General features: G+C 35.9%; 1 protein-coding gene across 1 annotated transcript in view; it reads right to left on the bottom strand.

The window, feature by feature from the left end:
• LOC121859232 (CAD protein-like) overlaps window positions 1-20,290 on the bottom strand; it is a gene marked incomplete at its 5' end in the record, with an annotated part of 317,185 nt that overhangs the window by 213,306 nt on the left and 83,589 nt on the right. The window contains 1 exon segment of the mRNA XM_042355968.1: window positions 15,303-15,536. Coding sequence (XP_042211902.1) covers window positions 15,303-15,536 — 234 coding nt within the window.

Below are 20,290 nucleotides of genomic sequence, written 5' to 3'. Positions count from 1 at the left end.
CCACCCCCATTCTAATTCCCATCATCATCATCCAGGAGCCTTCTACATACACACCTCAAAGTAAGTGAAGTTTTCTACCATTTTTGTTGAATTTTGGAAATTTTCGGTGAGCTGGAACCAATTACCCAAAAACCCATTGAAACAATGGTTTCGGTTAACGAACTTTTCGGTTAACGAACGACCTACTGGAACGGATTGAGTTCGTTAACCGAGGGGTCACTGTATATATATATATATATATATATATATATATATATATATATATATATATATATATATATATATATATATATATATATACTGCCTATATACTATACTATATATATATATTTATAATATATATATATATATAATATATATATATATATATATATATATATATAAATATATATATATATATATATATATATATATATATATATATATATATATATATATATATATATATATACACAAGTAAATCACTGTAGTTTAGCCCTCTCGATCAAATTCACTGTAGAATTAGAGCATGACTGTAAATTGCCATTCCTAGACTGTCTGATACACAGAATAGGTAACATACATTCATTATTATTCTGCCCACCATAATAGTCAAACAGTCAGTATTTTCAACAAAGTTTTACATGCTTTGAGAATTTGCAGCCCGGAATTCATTGATGAGGAATATAAATATATCTATAATATTGGTTCAAACCTTAAATACCCTAGATCTTTCATAGACAAATGCCTGAACATTACTAAGAAATCTTTTTATAGAACTGATCCCAAGCCCACCCATGACCATAAGAATATCTTAATATTACCATTTCACAAAAATTTCTCACATTCCTTCACAACTAAAAACCTGGAACGTCAATGTGGCATTTAAAAACTCATGCACTGTTAAACAAATGTTAATCAAGAACTCCCCCAACAACACAATTGGTTGCATTTATAAAGTTCCTTGCAAGGAATGTAATATGTTTTACTTAGGCCAGACAGGTAAAGATCTTGCAACTAGAATTAAACAATACAGTTGTACCCCACTTAACGCGGTCAATTGAACCCAGAGGGTCCCGCGTTAAGTGAAAACCGCGTTAAGTGAACAACAGAACATATGAGATTAATTCCAATAGAACCCAGCCCGACCCCCAAACTCCACTTTTTGACGACAAATAACTATGTTGTAGTAAAAATAACATCTTAATTTTATGATGGTACATGCACACAATTAATACTTAAGAGAAATAGAGAAATACAGTCGCCAAGTTAATGTCCATTCAAATAATGGACTCAACTCCCTCCCCCTCTTCTCACACTACACTCACTGGCTCTTCCCTCTGAGAAATTTTTGGGGGAAAACCAGGTATAGTAATAAATAATTCCTCAAACTAAAGTTAGGATAATATAATTGACATTGCTGGATTCCTTGTAAGACCAGGAATATTTTGAATATAAATGTCATATATTTTTCACAAAAGATAACATATTTACTCAGAATAAACTTTACATCTAAAATTTGTATGTCTAATGCAAAATCTATGATGTTTATATTCAAAATGATCAGCAAATTGTAAGAATTCCAGCAATGTAAATTATATTCTGGCCGGATAATTTGTATGAATTTTATGAGCTAAAACAAATATCTTCAGTTAATAAAAAAAAAAAAATATTCTTCGACACTATCTGTCAATCAAAGTACCCCACCTTGCCTTCCCCCCCTCTTCCAACCGCGTGGTCAGTCCCAACCCTCCCCCCACCCCCCACCAATCCTCCATTCAAGAGTTTTTAACATTTAGTATTAAATAATACCTCAGATTAAAGTTAGGATAATATAATTGACATTGCTGGATTCCTTGTAAGACCAGGAATATTTTGAATATAAATGTCATATATTTTGGACAAAAGATAACATAATTACCTAGAGAACAATTTTTATCTAAAAATTGTATGTTTAATGCAAAATATATGTTGTTTATATTCAAAATGATCACCAAATTATAAGAATTCCAGCAATGTAAATTATATTCTGACCGGGTAATTTGTATGAATTTTATGAGCTAAAACAAATATCTTCAGTTAATAAAAAAAAAAATAATTCTTCACGGGGTAACAGATGGTCGGTCGGTCGGTCCCTCCCTCCCCCCCACCCCCCACCAACCGTCCCAAGGAGATGTGTGGGATAACCACTAAATTTTAATAAATAATACCTCAAACTAAAGTTAGGATAATATAATTGACATTGCTGGATTCCTTGTAAGACCAGGAATATTTTGAATATAAATGTCATATATTTTGGACAAAAGATAACATAATTACCTAGAGAACAATTTTTATCTAAAAATTGTATGTTTAATGCAAAATATATGTTGTTTATATTCAAAATGATCACCAAATTATAAGAATTCCAGCAATGTAAATTATATTCTGGCTGGGTAATTTGTATGAATTTTATGAGCTAAAACAGGCAGTCAGGCAGGGTGGCGGGTGGGGGGTGGTGCGAATCTAAAAATAGCTCTCGAGCCGGACACTCACCGGACACTCACCGCGTATATGATGAAAAATGCCGCGTTAAGTGAAAGTTCAGCTTTGGCAAGGCACCGCGTATATGCGAAAACGCGTTAAGTGAAAGCGCGTTAAGCGGGGTAATACTGTACAAATACAGTGTTAGGACAGGCCAGGAATCCAATGCTCTGTTTGTTCATTTGAGGGATAACAAGCATTGCATTGACTGGGATAATGCCTCCTCAATATTACCATGTAATTCAATTGATAGTAGGAACATCATAGAATCTAGTCTTATTAAACATACCGAAGCATTCAACATGAATTTGAGTAACGGCATGTACAAGCTGGACAATTTTGTAATTAAGAAGATTTGTGAATTGGTGAGAAGGCCGGGTCACCTGACCATATGACCTGACCACCAACCATTGTGTGCTATTTAAAGATTAGTAGGGTCATTACCTAATACCTGACCATTGTGGACCTGGTCTCACCCTTCTCTGTATATGTACACCTTGATTTGTATTTCTCTCTCTAGTCTATACTCACCCCTGAAGATGTGAATTACACGAAAGCGCTTGGGAACTTTGTGTTTTCTTCTTTCCTTGTGGTTATCAGCATACAGTCGACCCTCGTTAATTCGGACCCCTTTAATCCGGATTTCGGATAATTCGGACAAAATCTGAACGAACTTTTTTTTTTTTTTTTTTAAGATTTGTAGGAATATTACCTACGCGGACATTAAGCTAAAATGCTGGTCCACCCACTGCTGGGATAAAACACCAGCATCTTTTTGGTCAAATGTAATATCACCACTAGTGTGGGGGGGGGGATGCAACTTTTAGCTTCAGACATGAAAAATATTTACCATTTACTGCCAGTAAACAATGGAAACGTAAAATTTGTACCAATTAGTAATGAAAAGTTGTGCAGTTCCTTCAGCAAATGAAGCTCACCAACTTACAATAGGCTAAATTACCTTACAACGTGTTTTCAGTAATCTATGTTGAAGTTCTTAGCACAGGCTAAGTTATCATATCATATACGGTATCACAGTTCTCATTGATCTACAAAAAATACCGGTAATAAAAACCTTTTTGATATTTCACAATACCCGATAATCTACTTCAACCTCCTATTGTTTACAACGACACATGACGCACCACCAGCTGTTGAGTATTAGCTACACGGTACACGTGATTTTCGAATCGTTTTCAGTTAAAAAACTGTTACATCACATGTATATTTTACCTTAACTGTGCCTGAATGAATATATTCTCGGAAATAAATAGTAGTTTTGCTGAAACGTGATGTATTTTAATGTAAAATAGGATAAAATACATGACTAAAACAAAAGACTTTACCTAACCTTCCGATGTTCAAGAGAAGTTACTCGTTTTTTTAATAGTTTTCGGTTAAAATACTGTTATATTACAATGATATTATATTCATACTTTGCTTGATATACTACATTCACGGAAAGGTAATATTTTTGCTGAAATGACGTAGGTATTAGTGGAAAGTGGGATAAAATCGTGACGAAAACAATGACTTTCGCTTTCTTTCGTTCAAAAGATGTTACCGTAATCGCTTTTCGATTGGTTTTCAGTTAAAAAACTGTTGTATTACATTAATATCCTATCCTAATTGACTTGAATAAATACTACGATACCATATTTCTGAGTATTTTCATTAAAATTCATCGTCTGCAGCACCAAACAGCTTCTCCCAGTCCTCTCCTTGAACAGGGCTAGAGGGTACGTGTTTTTCAAATCGTTTTCAGTTAAAAAACTGTTACATCACACGTATATTTTACCTAAACTGCGCCTGAATGAATATATTCTTGGAAATAAATAGTAGTTTTGCTGAAACGTGATGTATTTCAATGTAAAATAGGATAAAATACATGACGAAAACAAAAGACTTTACCTAAGCTTCCGATGTTCTTGAGATGTTATTCGTTTTTTTAGTAGTTTTCGGTTAAAATACTGTTATATTACAATGGTATTCTATTCATACTGTGCTTGATATAATACATTCACGGAAATGTAATATTTTTGCTGAAATTACGTACGTATTACAGTGGAAAGTGGGATAAAATTGTGAAGAAAAACAATGACTTTGAAATATAATGCAATATTAACCCCTAAATCGGTTAATTCGGACAATCGGCTAAAACGGACACCCTTCCCCCCTATTAGTCCGAATTAACGAGGGTTGACTGTATATATATATACAGTATTACCCCGCCTAACGCGGTTTCACTTAACGCGTTTTATCATATACGCGGTGCCTCGCCAGAGCTGAACTTTCACTTAACACGGATTTTTTCCACATATACGCGGTGAGTGTCCGGCTCGAGACGCTATTTTTAGATTTGCCCCACCCGCCACCCTGCCTGACTGCCTGTTTTAGCTCATAAAATTCATACAAATTACCCGGCAAGAATATAATTTACATTGCTGGAATTCTTATAATTTGGTGATCATTTTGAATATAAACATCATATATTTTGCATTAGACATACAAATTTTAGAAAAATTTTTTTCTCTGAGTAACTATGTTATCTTTTGTGCAAAATATATGACATTTACATTCAAAATATTCCTGGTCTTACAAGGAATCCAGCAATGTCAATTATATTATCCTAACTTTAGTTTGAGGTATTATTTATTAAAATTTAGTGGTTTTCCCACACATCTCCTTGGGACGGTTGGTGGGGGGTGGGGGAGGAGGGAGGGACCGACCGACCATCTGTTACCCTGTGAAGAATATTTTTTTTTTTTTATTAACTGAAGATATTTGTTTTAGCTCATAAAATTCATACAAATTACCCGGTCAGAATATAATTTACATTGCTGGAATTCTTATAATTTGATGATCATTTTGAATATAAACATCATATATTTTGCGTTAGACATACAAATTTTAGATAAAATGTTTTCTGAGTAAATATGTTATCTTTTGTGCAAAATATATGACATTTATATTCAAAATATTCCTGGTCTTACAAGGAATCCAGCAATGTCAATTATATTATCCTAACTTTAATCTGAAGTATTATTTAATACAAAATGTTAAAATTTATTTTTTTCACCCCACATCTCTTGAAGGGAGGATTGGTGGGGGGTGGGGGGGAGGGTTGGGACTGACCGCGCGGTTGGAAGAGGGGGGAGGCAAGGTGGGGTACTTTGATTAACAGATAGTGTAGTGAAGATTATTTTTTTTTTTATTAACTGAAGATATTTGTTTTAGCTCATAAAATTCATACAAAATTCCAGGTCAGAATATAATTTACATTGCTGGAATTCTTATAATTTGGTGATCATTTTGAATATAAACATCATATATTTTGCATTAGACATACAAATTTTAGATAAAAATTTTTCTCTGGGTAACTATGTTATCTTTTGTGTAAAATATATGACATTTATATTCAAAATATTCCTGGTCTTACAAGGAATCCAGCAATGTCAATTGTATTATCCTAACTTTAGTTTGAGTTATTATTTATTAAAATTTAGTGGTTTTCCCCCAAAAATTTCTCAGAGAGGGAAGAGCCGGCAGTATAGTGTGAGAGGGGGAGGGAGTTGAGTCCATTATTTGAATGGACATTAACTTGGCGACTGTGTTTCTCTATTTCTCTTAAGTATTAATTGTGTGCATGTACCATCATAAAATTAAGATGTTATTTTTATTACAACATAGTTATGTGTCTTCAAAAAGTGGAGTTTGGGGGTCGGGCTGGTTTCTATTGGAATTAATCCCATATGTTCTGTTGTTCACTTAACGCGGATTTCACTTAACACGGGACCCTTTGGGTTCTATTGACCGCGTTAAGTGGGGTACAACTGTGTGTGTGTATATATATATATATATATATATATATATATATATATATATATATATATATATATATATATATATATATATATATATATATATATATATATATATATATATATATATATATATATATATATATAATGTTTAACGAACGCCTCGGTTAACGTAATTTCGATTAACGAACTGCCTTCCATTAGGATCTTCAATTCGGTTAACGAAAAAAATTCGGTTAACGAAGTTCTTACGAACCGACCTCAACGTGTTTTCGCTTGCACTGACCGGGCAACCAGCTTTAGTATCAGTCCGCCAATACATTAATCGGTTCTAGGGCTTAAATTCCTTACTATTTTAGTAAATATCAAGAAGTTTATACTATTCAATAATTTTAAAAGTTTAATATTAAATTTTTTAGTCATTTTAACAATTACAGTTGTACCCCACTTAACGCGGTCAATAGAACCCAGAGGGTCCTGTGTTAAGTGAAATCCGCGTTAAGTGAACAACAGAACATATGGGATTAATTCCAATAGAAACCGGCCCGACCCCCAAACTCCACATTTTGAAGACACATAACTATGTTGTAGTAAAAATAACATCTTAATTTTATGATGGTACATGCACACAATTAATACTTAAGAGAAATAGAGAAACACAGTCGCCAAGTTAATGTCCATTCAAATAATGGACTCAACTCCCTCCCCCTCTCACACTACACTGCCGGCTCTTCCCTCTCTGAGAAATTTTTGGGGGAAAACCACTAAATTTTAATAAATAATGCCTCAAACTAAAGTTAGGATAATACAATTGACATTGCTGGATTCCTTGTAAGACCAGGAATATTTTGAATATAAATGTCATATATTTTGCACAAAAGATAACATAGTTACTTAGAAAAATTTTTTATCTAAAATTTGTATGTCTAATGCAAAATATATGATGTTTATATTCAAAATGATCACCAAATTATAAGAATTCCAGCAATGTAAATTATATTCTGGCCGGGTAATTTGTATGAATTTTATGAGCTAAAACAAATATCTTCAGTTAATAAAAAAAAAATAATCTTCAGGACACTATCTGTTAATCAAAGTACCCCACCTTGCCTTCCCCCTCTTCCAACCGCGCGGTCACTCCCAACCCTCCCCCCACCCCCCACCAATCATCCCTTCAAGAGAAGAGTGGGTGAAAAATTTAGATTTTAACATTTTGTATTAAATAATACCTCAGATTAAAGTTAGGATAATATAATTGACATTGCTGGATTCCTTGTAAGACCAGGAATATTTTGAATATAAACGTCATATATTTTGCACAAAAGATAACATTCTTACTCAGATTAAACATTTTATCTAAAAATTTTATGTCTAATGCAAAATATATGATGTTTATATTCAAAATGATCATCAAATTATAAGAATTCCAGCAATGTAAATTATATTCTGACCGGGTAATTTGTATGAATTTTATGAGCTAAAACAAATATCTTCAGTTAATAAAAAAAAAAAAATATTCTTCACGGGGTAACAGATGGTCGGTCGGTCCCTCCCTCCCCCCCACCCCCCACCAACCGTCCCAAGGAGATGTGTGGGAAAACCAGAATACTTAACTTTTTTGTAATAAATAATACCTCAAACTAAAGTTAGGATAATACAATTGACATTGCTGGATTCCTTGTAAGACCAGGAATATTTTGAATATAAATGTCATATATTTTGCACAAAAGATAACATAGTTACCCAGAGAAAAAATTTTATCTAAAATTTGTATGTCTAATGCAAAATATATGATGTTTATATTCAAAATGATCACCAAATTATAAGAATTCCAGCAATGTAAATTATATTCTGGCCGGGTAATTTGTATGAATTTTATGAGCTAAAACAGGCAGTCAGGCAGGGTGGCGGGTGGGGCAAATCTAAAAATAGCGTCTGGAGCCGGACACTCACCGCGTATATGATGAAAAAATCCGTGTTAAGTGAAAGTTCAGCTCTGGCGAGGCACCGCGTATATGATAAAACGCGTTAAGTGAAACCGCGTTAGGCGGGGTAATACTGTATTGAACATAATTGAAGGTAAAGTGACTAGTTTAATGCGCGGCATCCAGCCTCTTAACACAGCAAACAGGAGTTAGTCTCTCTCTGTTTTCACTGGAGGTAACATCTTGCTTGAGATTCTCTTCAACTAAACGCTTTTTTTCTGTTTCCAAGCAAATTATTGGTCATTTTGAAATATATTTTACATATTGACAATATATAATGCAGTGCAGTGTTGATTTAAAGAAAATAATTTTGAATTACACCAAGAGAGCTAAAATTTTATGGGTAAAATGGCGCCATGGGGTGACTTCTCTTCCACCCCAATGCCTTCTCTTCTTCCTTCTCCTCCACCCCCATTCTAAATCCCATCATCATCATCCAGGAGCCTTCTACATACACACCTCAAAGTAAGTGAACTTTTCTACCATTTTTGTAGAATTTAGGAAATTTTCGGTGAGCTGGAACCAATTACCCAAAAACCCAATGAAACAATGGTTTCGGTTAACGAACTTTTCGGTTAACGAGCGACCTTCTGGAGCCGGATTGAGTTAGATTAATGGAGGTCACAATATATATATATATATATATATATATATATATATATATATATATATATATATATATATATATATATATATATAATGCTGATAACAGTCAACCCTCACTTTACACGGTTAATGTAACCCACAGGGTACCGCGGAAAGTGAGAAACGCGTAAAGTGAATAACATAACATATGGGATTAATTCCAATAGAAACCGGCCCGACCCCCAAACTCCACTTTTTGAAGACACATAACTATGTTCTAGTAAAAATAACATCTTAATTTTATGATGGTACATGCACACAATTAATACTTAAGAGAAATAGAGAAATACAGTCGCCAAGTTAATGTCCTTTCAAATAATGGACTCGACTCCCTCCCCCTCTTCTCACACTACACTCGCTGGCTCTTCTCTCTCTGAGAAATTTTGGGGGGAAAACCACTAGATTTTAAGGTATAGTAATAAATAATACCTCAAACTAAATTTAGGATAATATAATTAACATTGCTGGATTCCTTGTAAGACCAGGAATATTTTGAACATAAATGTCATATATTTTGCACAAAAGATAATATATTTACTCAGAGTAAACATTATATCTAAAATTTGTATGTCTAATGCAAAATCTATGATGTTTATATTCAAAATGATCATCAAATTGTAAGAATTCCAGCAATGTAAATTGTATTCTGGCCGGGTAATTTGTATGAATTTTATGAGCTAAAACAAATATCTTCAGTTAATAAAAAAAAAAATATTCTTAAGACACTATCTGTCAATCAAAGTACCCCATCTTGCCTCCGCCCCTCTTCCAATCGCGCCAGATGGTCGGTCGGTCCCAACCCTCCCTACCAGATAAATGTGTGGGAAAACCAGACTATTTACCTTTTTAGTAATAAATAATACCTCACACTAAAGTTAGGATAATATAATTGACATTGCTGGATTCCTTGTAAGACCAGGAATATTTTGAATATAAATGTCATATATTTTGCACAAAAGATAACATATTTACTCAGAGTAAACATTATATCTAAAATTTGTATGTCTAATGCAAAATCTATGATGTTTACATTCAAAATGATCATCAAATTGTAAGAATTCCAGCAATGTAAATTATATTCTGGCCGGATAATTTGTATGAATTTTATGAGCTAAATAAAAAAATTATACTTCACCCGCGTAAAAGGGTACATGCACTGCGGAATGTGAGCATCCTGGGTTCTGGCAGGGCACCACGTAAGCATGGAAACGCGGAATGTGGGACCGCGTAAAGTGAGGGTTGATTGTATGTATGTATGTATATATATATATATATATATATATATATATATATATATATATATATATATATATATATATATATATATATATATATATATATATATATATATATATATATATATACAGTGGGGTATGCTATAACGAACGGATCCAACTACGAATATTCCTATAACGAACGGTTTACCTATAAAATTGAGAATGCTATAACGAACGCAACTCCTACAACGAACGCGGATGAATATGGGACTATTTCGCCTGCCGCATGAATATTGTTGTACCGCGACCCACAACAAGAGCGTCAGGCGCCATCTTTGTCTCATTGTGTAGCCAGTGCACCACTGTTATTGTTGAAATTTCGTCTTTTGATGTGGAAATTCGCGTTATTTGTATAACTATTTTGTTATACAAGTATACAATTGTAAGAATGAGTCGTCCAAGGCGAGTGAGAAAGCTAATAACCCTTGAAACTAAGAAAGAAATTATAAAGAAACGTGAGAATGGAAGAAGCATTGCGAAACTTAGTGATGAATATGGGATGGCTAAATCGACTATATGTACGATTTTGAAGAATAAAGAAGAGTTAAAAACTGTGCAAGTGGCTAAGGGAATCTTTAGACTTAGCAAAGCAAAGTGTAATGTGATTGAAGAGATGGAAAATTTACTCTTAGTGTGGATAAAGGAGAAAGAAATGGCAGGTGGTAACATTAGTGAAGCTATAATTTGTGAGAAGGCCAGACAATTGTTTGAGGACCTTAAAGCCAAGACTCCCAGTGGAAGTGATAGTGATGTGCCAGTGTTTAGGGGTACCTGCATGCTGAATAACACTAAGGTAAGATAAAGTACCGTATTTTTTACATTTTCCACAGAATTTTTTCAGTGTTAAGCGGTTGTATTTGGGGGCCTGGAACGGATTAATCCTATAACGAACGAATGCTATAACGAACGAGGTTCTGGAACCAATTACGTTCGTTATAGCATACCCCACTGTACTAAGAGGGGTGGGTGAGCGTTATTTTCATTTTTTATTGCCTTACCATGATATTTTACTTTTTTTCCACGGTATATATATATATATATATATATATATATATATATATATATATATATATATATATATATATATATATATATATATATATATATATATATATATATATATATATATATATATATATATATATTAGGGTGTGACCGTTGCCCTCCAAAAATAAAAAAATGGTCCTAAAATGCTGTTCAAAGTTTTAGTGTTGAGTATTTATCTAGGAAACACCCCTGCAAATTTTCTTGGAGATCGGTGCATGTCTGAGCTAGCACCGTCGTATCAGCAAGTATTGCTATTTCAGCTTATGAACTTCATAAATAAGTGTGAAAATAGCACATTTTATCAGATTTTCATTTCCGGGTCTGGAACGCTGACCCACAAATTTTCCAATTATTATTTTATTGCATTTAATTGTATATTTGACTTGTGTATTTAACAAGCATTTCCCTACACTAGTTTGGAAAATGCTCTTTAGCCTCCCCTTCCGTGTGGTGGTGGCGTTGGTGACAGGATGACTACGTGTCAAGGTGGAGTACAGTAGTACCCCGATTTACGCGGTCAATTGAACCCACAGGGTACCGCGGAAAGTGAAATCCGCGTAAATGGAACAACAGAACATATGGGATTAATTCCAATAGAGACTGGCCCGACCCCCAAACTCCACTTTTTGACGACACACAACTATGTTGTAGTAAAAATTTTATCTTAACTTTATGATGGTATGCACAAACAAGTATTATAGAAGAGGTTAGGTTAGGAAAAATAAAGGTTAAGTTAGGAAAAATAAAGGTTAGGTTAGGAAAACTAAAAGTTAGGTGTAACACTTACGTTAGTAGAAGAGATGGGTCGCCATACGGGGATGGAGGCTGGTTCCGAGGCAGAGGGCAGATTACTGGCCCTCAGGTGAATCACCATTTCTAGGTGCATCACCATCACTATCAGTTACAGTTGTCAGGGCTTCCCTGACAACTCCCTCATAGTCACCTTCACTGTCACTGTCACTATCACTGGCTCTGGCTGGCTGTGGTGGGTTGCGGGCGAAGAACTTGGTAATGCTTTTTTGACGGCTAGTGTTGATGTTGTCTTGATACACCTTGATGTACGGCTCCATAGCCTGCACCAGCCGAGTATGGAAGACTTCATAGCGGTCATCGTCATTGTCGTTGGAAAGGAAGAGCTTCAATTTTTCTGCACACTCGATGGCACCCTAATATGATTATGCGTTAACTTGTGTTCTTCGGAGATTGACGCACCATCTTTCTCTTCACTGACGTGATCATCTTCCAACATCTCGTCGGCAGTCATTTCAGGATCTCTGATCACCTCCAGGATGTCTTCGTTGGTGGTCTCGGAGAAGCCTTCAGCTGCAATACTGTGCGCAGCTTCTCTTGCAAGGTCCAATGCCACTGTCACAGACTGAACCTCACCAGTCACAGGTTGACTCCGCCTCTCACCTGGTATGCCATGCAACACATGCCTCCATGCGTGATGACGAATTGTAGCAATAGACAGCTAATCCCATTCCTCCACCAAGAAATCTACAGCTTGTTTGACGTTAAATTTCTTCCAAAACTGTTTGACGAGAACTTCTTGAGTCACCACCTCTTGTTCCTTGTCCTCGTCGCTTTTACTCTCGATGTCGGTGTCACCCAGCTTACGCAACTCATCCTTGGTGTTGGTAGAGTCGTTTAGGAGCTTGAATTTCTTTCCCGAGTATGCAGCTTTAACATTGCAGATTAACTCCTGGTCCATGGGCTGGATTAATGACGTAGTGTTGGGAGGAAGGAAGACCACTTTTACGTTGGGGTGACGATCCGTAAGTAGGGGCAAGTGTCCTGGTGCGTTGTCAAGGAGCAACAAAATGTTGAATGGAACATTCTGTTGCTCACAGAATTTCTTCACGTCTGGAACGAAACAGTCGTCAAACCAGGAGAGGGACAGAGCAGAGAACATCCACGCCTTACGTGCGGTTAGCCAGTGGACATTAAGCTTGTTCATGTCCATATTCTTGTAGGCGTGCGGCTTGCGGGCTGTGTGAATCACCGATAACTTTGGTTTACAGGTACCGGAGGCATTGGTGGTAAAGAGGGCGGTGATGCGCTCCTTCTGCAACTTCCGACCCCGACTGACAACGAAGGCAGCTTTTTCCAAAAAAGGCCGGATTCGTCCATGTTGAACACCTGGTCGTCAGTGAACTGCCCTTCCTCCATAACCTCACGTAAGAACGGAAGAAAATCTCTAGCCGCCACACGGTCAGCACTCGCTTCTTCACCACCAATGTTGATGTTGGTGATATTGTTCCTCTTCTTAAACCTATGCAACCAACCAGAGGAAGCATTGAAGGGTTTGGGCTCTGCAATTCCCATCTTACGTGACACTGCTGCGTACAGTTCACGTGCGTACTCTTGAACGGATCGCGTGTCCACCGCCATGTTGCGTCGCGCCTGACGAATGAAGTAACTCACCAGCAAATTTTCCACCTTTAGCAGCACCTTGTTCTGGGAATACTTGATCATTGAAGCACCTGCAGACTTTGTGATTGTCATGTGCTCTTTGATCTTGGCTGCATCATTCTTAATAGTACGAATCGTAGATTCATTCACTCCATGCTGGAGTGCGAAATCAGCTTGACGTGTTCCTTTCTCCAAATCTTGAATGATCTGGTATTTCACTTCGTAGCTTAGGGAACGGCGTATCTTCTTTGGCTTAGGGCGGCTGGGTCCAGGTAAGGAAAGGTTTCTCTCTGGTGTCGGTGGTCCGGCGGAAGCCATTTCACAGAACAATGGATGCACGTATACACGGTGTGGCCTGGAGGGATGAAACTGCCGCGGCTAGGTCAAGCGTCGTCTTTCCTCCCTCCCTCCTCGGGTGGACACGTCATATTACTTTAAACCAATTACAGCTAGCAGCAGAGGGGGGTAGGGATGAATGGCCAATCACAGTCCGATACGTCATATGATGTCAGTGATAACGCAACAGAGACATGCACTGCGCAACCTTACCGCGCGGCTTGCAGAGGCGGAGGCGGGAGGAGGAGGGAGGAGGAGGGAGGAGGCGGGAGGGGCAAATCTAAAAATATCGTCGAGCCGGACACTCTGCGCGTATATGGGTAGATGAACCGCGGAAAGTGAAAGTTCGGTTCTGGCGAGGCACCTCGTATATGAGAAATCGCGTAAAGTGAAACCGCGTAAAGCAGGGTAATACTGTATATGTAAAATATTTGTTTGATATAATTATTTGTGGGCAAAGCTGATACTTAAAACCTAAAATTATGTCCTAAAATGTATGTATGTTTAACTATTTTACAACTTAATGTAATAATTGTTTTATATTTATTGTTCAGGCTTGGAGTTCACCAGTGCACAATGTGTGTTTTGGGGAGTGAAGGCATTGGTGCTGACAGGATCTGAGTCAGTCGGTGGTGAACACCTTCTCTAATATGGTTTAGTTATGTATTATATATTCAGTGCTGCTCTATTATTATTTACTGCGTGTAAAGTGCAATCAATTATTGTGTCATATTGTGGTTTTTGGTTTATATACTGTGTACATATTAATTGTTTATTAAGGATGGAAAACCAAGTGCAGTTTAACTTGGTAAGGAGTCATTACCTACGATGGTTTGTCCTATGCTAAATATTTCCAGTCAAATAATCATATATATTATTTATTCTCTTGAACTAATTTATCCATCCATTATTTAACATGCACATTTATTATTGTAAACTTTTGTTATTAAATTTTAATTAAATATTTTGTGTCGTGTATAATTCCAAACCTTCAATCCTGAACTGTTGTGATAAAGTAAGAGGGCTGTGATTGAACCCATGATGCACAAATTCGTCCTTATTTGTGTTTGTAACTTTTGTATTTAACATTGTTGTTTATTGAAGTAATAAATTTTAAGTGATAAATATTCAGGACTAAGCTGTGCTGAGTTGCCAATCTGTCTTTTGTTGTGCCATATGTGCCTTCATTATTATATTCAACTTTAACTTAACCTTAAGTTGCTAAGTTATGGCATAACACTCTTAACAAATGTTGTAACAACTATAAACTTTCATACCTCCCCTACAGAATATACAGCAGCTGAGGGAGCCACTCTCTCACCAACAGAGGCAACCACCTCTGCAAACATCTTCCGGTCTTCACTCTGCACAATGGAAGCGATTGGAGTGCCAAGAACTCGAACTCCATACTTGGCCCACACACCAGCTCGCTCTAGTTCCACGCCACAGTTGAGGGCAGTTTGTCCTCCAAATGTGAGGAGAACACCATCTGGACGCTCTGATTTAATTACCTAATGAAAGAGAATATGATACTTCATGAGTTTTCATAAATCTATTTTCAGGAATTTAATATTTTACCAAGATTGAAATATACAATAAAATAATCCTTAAAACTATATAATTATATATTTGTATAATACAGTGGAACATTGTAAGCCTGCCACACTTGATGCCAAGCAGATGGGAGGGACTAGCCTACCACTGTGTAATTTTACCACTGCTACTTTAAATATCCCAGATAAACTGTACCCTCGTCAATTCAGATCATTATAATTTGGATTTCGACTTAATTCGTATGCTTTTAAAAAATGAATTAAATGATTTGAATTCGGAATGAATCTGAAATAACTGAGCAGTTCCAAAAAGTTTATTATTATTATCGGAATATATTACGTAATAGATTAATACTCTCGGGATCACCTGAAATATATTTAATGAGCATATCACAGGAACACTTTTGACCCTGCAGAATTACCAGAGATCACTGAGAAGGTACCCCCCCCCAGTGCTATTCGTAGCTAAGATATTGTCAAATATTCATTCAAATGACGCCTTCCTATATATGAAAGGCTGGGAATTACATGAAACCCTCAAAAGAAAAGAAAAGAAAAAGAAAAGCCACTTTGACAAATACAGGTTGGACCTCACTAATCTGGGAAGCTTGGGACCAGACCGGTTCCGGATTAGCGAAAATTCCGAACCATCAAAGCCAAGGTTAAAAAAAGGGCAAAATAATGCATAAAATGTACTATTTCTGGTACCAATACAACTTACATCAGCATAAATCAGGCTTACTGGACCTTTTTATGACAAAGTGTTAGTGCTATGGCACAAGTTTACTGTGCACAGGCCCCTCGCGTGCATTCTCTATATGGGAATTCGCATATATGTACAGAACTAAACAAAGAATTTATTTGAAATACTGTACAGTTGTACCCCGCTTTACGCGGTCAATTGAACCCACAGGGTACCGCGTTAAGTGAACAACAGAACATATGGGATTAATTCCAATAGAGACTGGCCCGACCCCCAAACTCCACTTTTTGACGACACACAACTATGTTGTAGTAAAAATTTTATCTTAACTTTATGATGGTATGAACAAACAAGTAATATAGAAGAGGTTAGGTTAGGAAAAATAAAGGTTAAGTTAGGAAAAATAAAGGTTAGCTTAGGAAAACTGCACTGCATTTCACTTTTTATTTTTCCAAGCTAAGCCTATTTACGACATGCATTTGTGTGGTTTTATGCAACTGTTTTGGGAGTAGCCATTTCACTCGTAAATTAAAAAACATTTCACTATTTCACTACAAATATTTCACTACACATCACTTTATCACTTCATTAGAATAAATATCCAGATTGTAAGTGATAAACATACAGTGAGTTCTGCTATAACGCGTGTTTTGATAACACAAATTTGCTCTAACGCGATTTATGAATTAGGAACGATATTTGTATAACGCGAACGCTTGTTTGCTATAACGCGATTTTTGCTTACTATTTCTCCAATTTTGTGGTATTAACTGTGAATATGGTAAAGAAGAATATCTCCAAGAAGCGTTCTGGTGATAGAATTCCCGGTGATGATCATAAAAGAAAGGATATAACACTTGAAGAGAAGCTCGATTTTATCAACCTCAAAATCACCCTTCTCCCCCATCAAGTTACATTCATATTTTTTCAAGGTAAAGTGTTACATTTACTGTATGATTTCATTATTAGATATGAATGTAACATTTATTTAGACTGTGCTATCCTTTGTGTTAGGCTAACTACTAAATTTTTTCGATTTCGAGTAATCTGCACCGAACCCTATTTTCTCCATAAGCCCTGTTATTTCTATTACGCGATTTTCTATAACACGATATTTTACAAGAACACAATTATCGCATTATAGCAGAACTACCTGTATTGAGATAGGGGTGATAAAACCACAGTGACCTTTTTTAAATCTCGCCTGGGTCCCCCACCGCTTTGGGAGCCAGATGCACACTGGCAACTGTGGCACAATAACACTTGACCTACTGCACCTAGACGGGTTGTTGCCTCCACTTAAGACTTGGTTCCATATAGGAGAGTGGCATGACAAAAGTGGCATTAAAATTTTAAGTAATCCGACCAGAAACCTTTGGAGTAAAAAAACCGCCATACTGACGTCTGATTGCGAGGCAAAAGTTTCATCTACATAAAATCAAAATGCCACTTATGATTGTCTGAGCACATGAGTGTTAAGATGAATGAATTATAGGAATAGAAATGAATTTAATTAAGATACTGTACAAAACTACAAAACTACAGTCAGTGTGCAGCCGGGGACAGGAGGTGGCAGAAGAGGGAGGACAACTCACCACCCCACGCTCCCTTTATAATGACAGTACAGGTATGCAATTTCACCATAATTCCCATCTTATTCAGGTTCCTTTGGTGCCGGGTAAATAAAACCTAGTCGAAAAATTATTAATTTTCCCAAAAAATCAAACACTCTACCCCAGATGAGGTATTGTGGTCTTTAAATTACAGTACAGACCAGTATCAGCTGATCATTCCTACTTTCTCTAAAATTGTTGCCAGCACTCGCCATCTCTCAAGAACTGGATTTTTCGGTAATTCAAGTAACCCAGAGCCCCTTTTTTGTTAAATTAACCTAAATACGCAAAAGATTATTAAATTAATGCTATACAGTAGTACCCCAATGTACGCGGTCAATTGAACCCACAGGGTACCATGGAAAGTGAAAACCTCGTAAAGTGAACAACAGAACATATGGGATTAATTCCAATAGAAACTGGCCCGACCCCCAAACTCCACTTTTTCCGACACAATACCTATGTTGTAGCAAAAATAACATCTAAATTTTGTGATGGTATGCTCACACAATTAATATTTAAGAGAAATACAGTCGCCAGGTTAATGTCCATTCAAATAATGGACTCAAATCCCCCCCCCTCTTCCCAGCTCACTAGCTCCTACCTCTCTGAGAAATGTTTGGGTGAAACCACTAGATTTTAACATTTAGTAATAAATAATACCTCAGACTAAAGTTAGGATAATATAATTGACATTTCTGGATTCCTTGCAGGTCAGGGAATATTTTGAATGTAAACTTCATATATTTTGCACAAAAGATAAAATATTTGCTTTGTGTAAACCAAATTATTACATTAGAACTAAAATTTGTATGTCTAATGCAAAATCCATGATGTTTATATTCAAAATGATCATCATATTGTAAGAATTCCAGCAATGTAAATTATATTCTGGCCGGGTAATTTGTATGAATTTTATGAGCTAAAACAAATATCTTCAGTAAATAAACAAAGAAATATTCTTCAAGGACACTATCTGTCAATCAAAATACCCCACCTTCGCCCTCCCTCCCTTCCTACCCCCAACCCCCCCCTCCCAACCAGAGAAGCGATTGGGAGAAAATAGTATACAGTTGTACCCCACTTAACGCGGTCAATTGAACCCAGAGGGTCCCGCGTTAAGTGAAAACCGTTAAGTGAATAACAGAACATATGGGATTAATTCCAATAGAACCCAGCCTGACCCCCAAACTCCACTTTTTGACGACAAATAACTATGTTGTAGTAAAAATAACATCTTAATTTTATGATGGTACATGCACACAATTAATACTTAAGAGAAATAGAGAAATACAGTCGCCAAGTTAATGTCCATTCAAATAATGGACTCAACTCCCTCCCCCTCTTCTCACACTACACTCACTGGCTCTTCCCTCTGAGAAATTTTTGGGGGAAAACCAGGTATAGTAATAAATAATTCCTCAAACTAAAGTTAGGATAATATAATTGACATTGCTGGATTCCTTGTAAGACCAGGAATATTTTGAATATAAATGTCATATATTTTTCACAAAAGATAACATATTTACTCAGAATAAACTTTACATCTAAAATTTGTATGTCTAATGCAAAATCAATGATGTTTATATTCAAAATGATCAGCAAATTGTAAGAATTCCAGCAATGTAAATTATATTCTGGTCGGATAATTTGTATGAATTTTATGAGCTAAAACAAATATCTTCAGTTAATAAAAAAAAAAAAATATTCTTCGACACTATCTGTCAATCAAAGTACCCCACCTTGCCTTCCCCCCCTCTTCCAACCGTGTGGTCAGTCCCAACCCTCCCCCCACCCCCCACCAATCCTCCATTCAAGAGTTTTTAACATTTAGTATTAAATAATACCTCAGATTAAAGTTAGGATAATATAATTGACATTGCTGGATTCCTTGTAAGACCAGGAATATTTTGAATATAAATGTCATATATTTTGGACAAAAGATAACATAATTACCTAGAGAACAATTTTTATCTAAAAATTGTATGTTTAATGCAAAATATATGTTGTTTATATTCAAAATGATCACCAAATTATAAGAATTCCAGCAATGTAAATTATATTCTGACCGGGTAATTTGTATGAATTTTATGAGCTAAAACAAATATCTTCAGTTAATAAAAAAAAAATAATTCTTCACCGGGTAACAGATGGTCGGGTCGGTCCCTCCCTCCCCCCCACCCCCCACCAACCGTCCCAAGGAGATGTGTGGGATAACCACTAAATTTTAATAAATAATACCTCAAACTAAAGTTAGGATAATATAATTGACATTGCTGGATTCCTTGTAAGACCAGGAATATTTTGAATATAAATGTCATATATTTTGGACAAAAGATAACATAATTACCTAGAGAACAATTTTTATCTAAAAATTGTATGTTTAATGCAAAATA

The sequence above is a fragment of the Homarus americanus genome, unplaced genomic scaffold (genome assembly GCF_018991925.1).
Source record: "Homarus americanus isolate GMGI-L3 unplaced genomic scaffold, GMGI_Hamer_2.0 scaffold36188, whole genome shotgun sequence".
Classification (NCBI taxonomy): domain Eukaryota; kingdom Metazoa; phylum Arthropoda; class Malacostraca; order Decapoda; family Nephropidae; genus Homarus; species Homarus americanus.
This window is presented reverse-complemented; position numbering and strand designations above follow the sequence as displayed.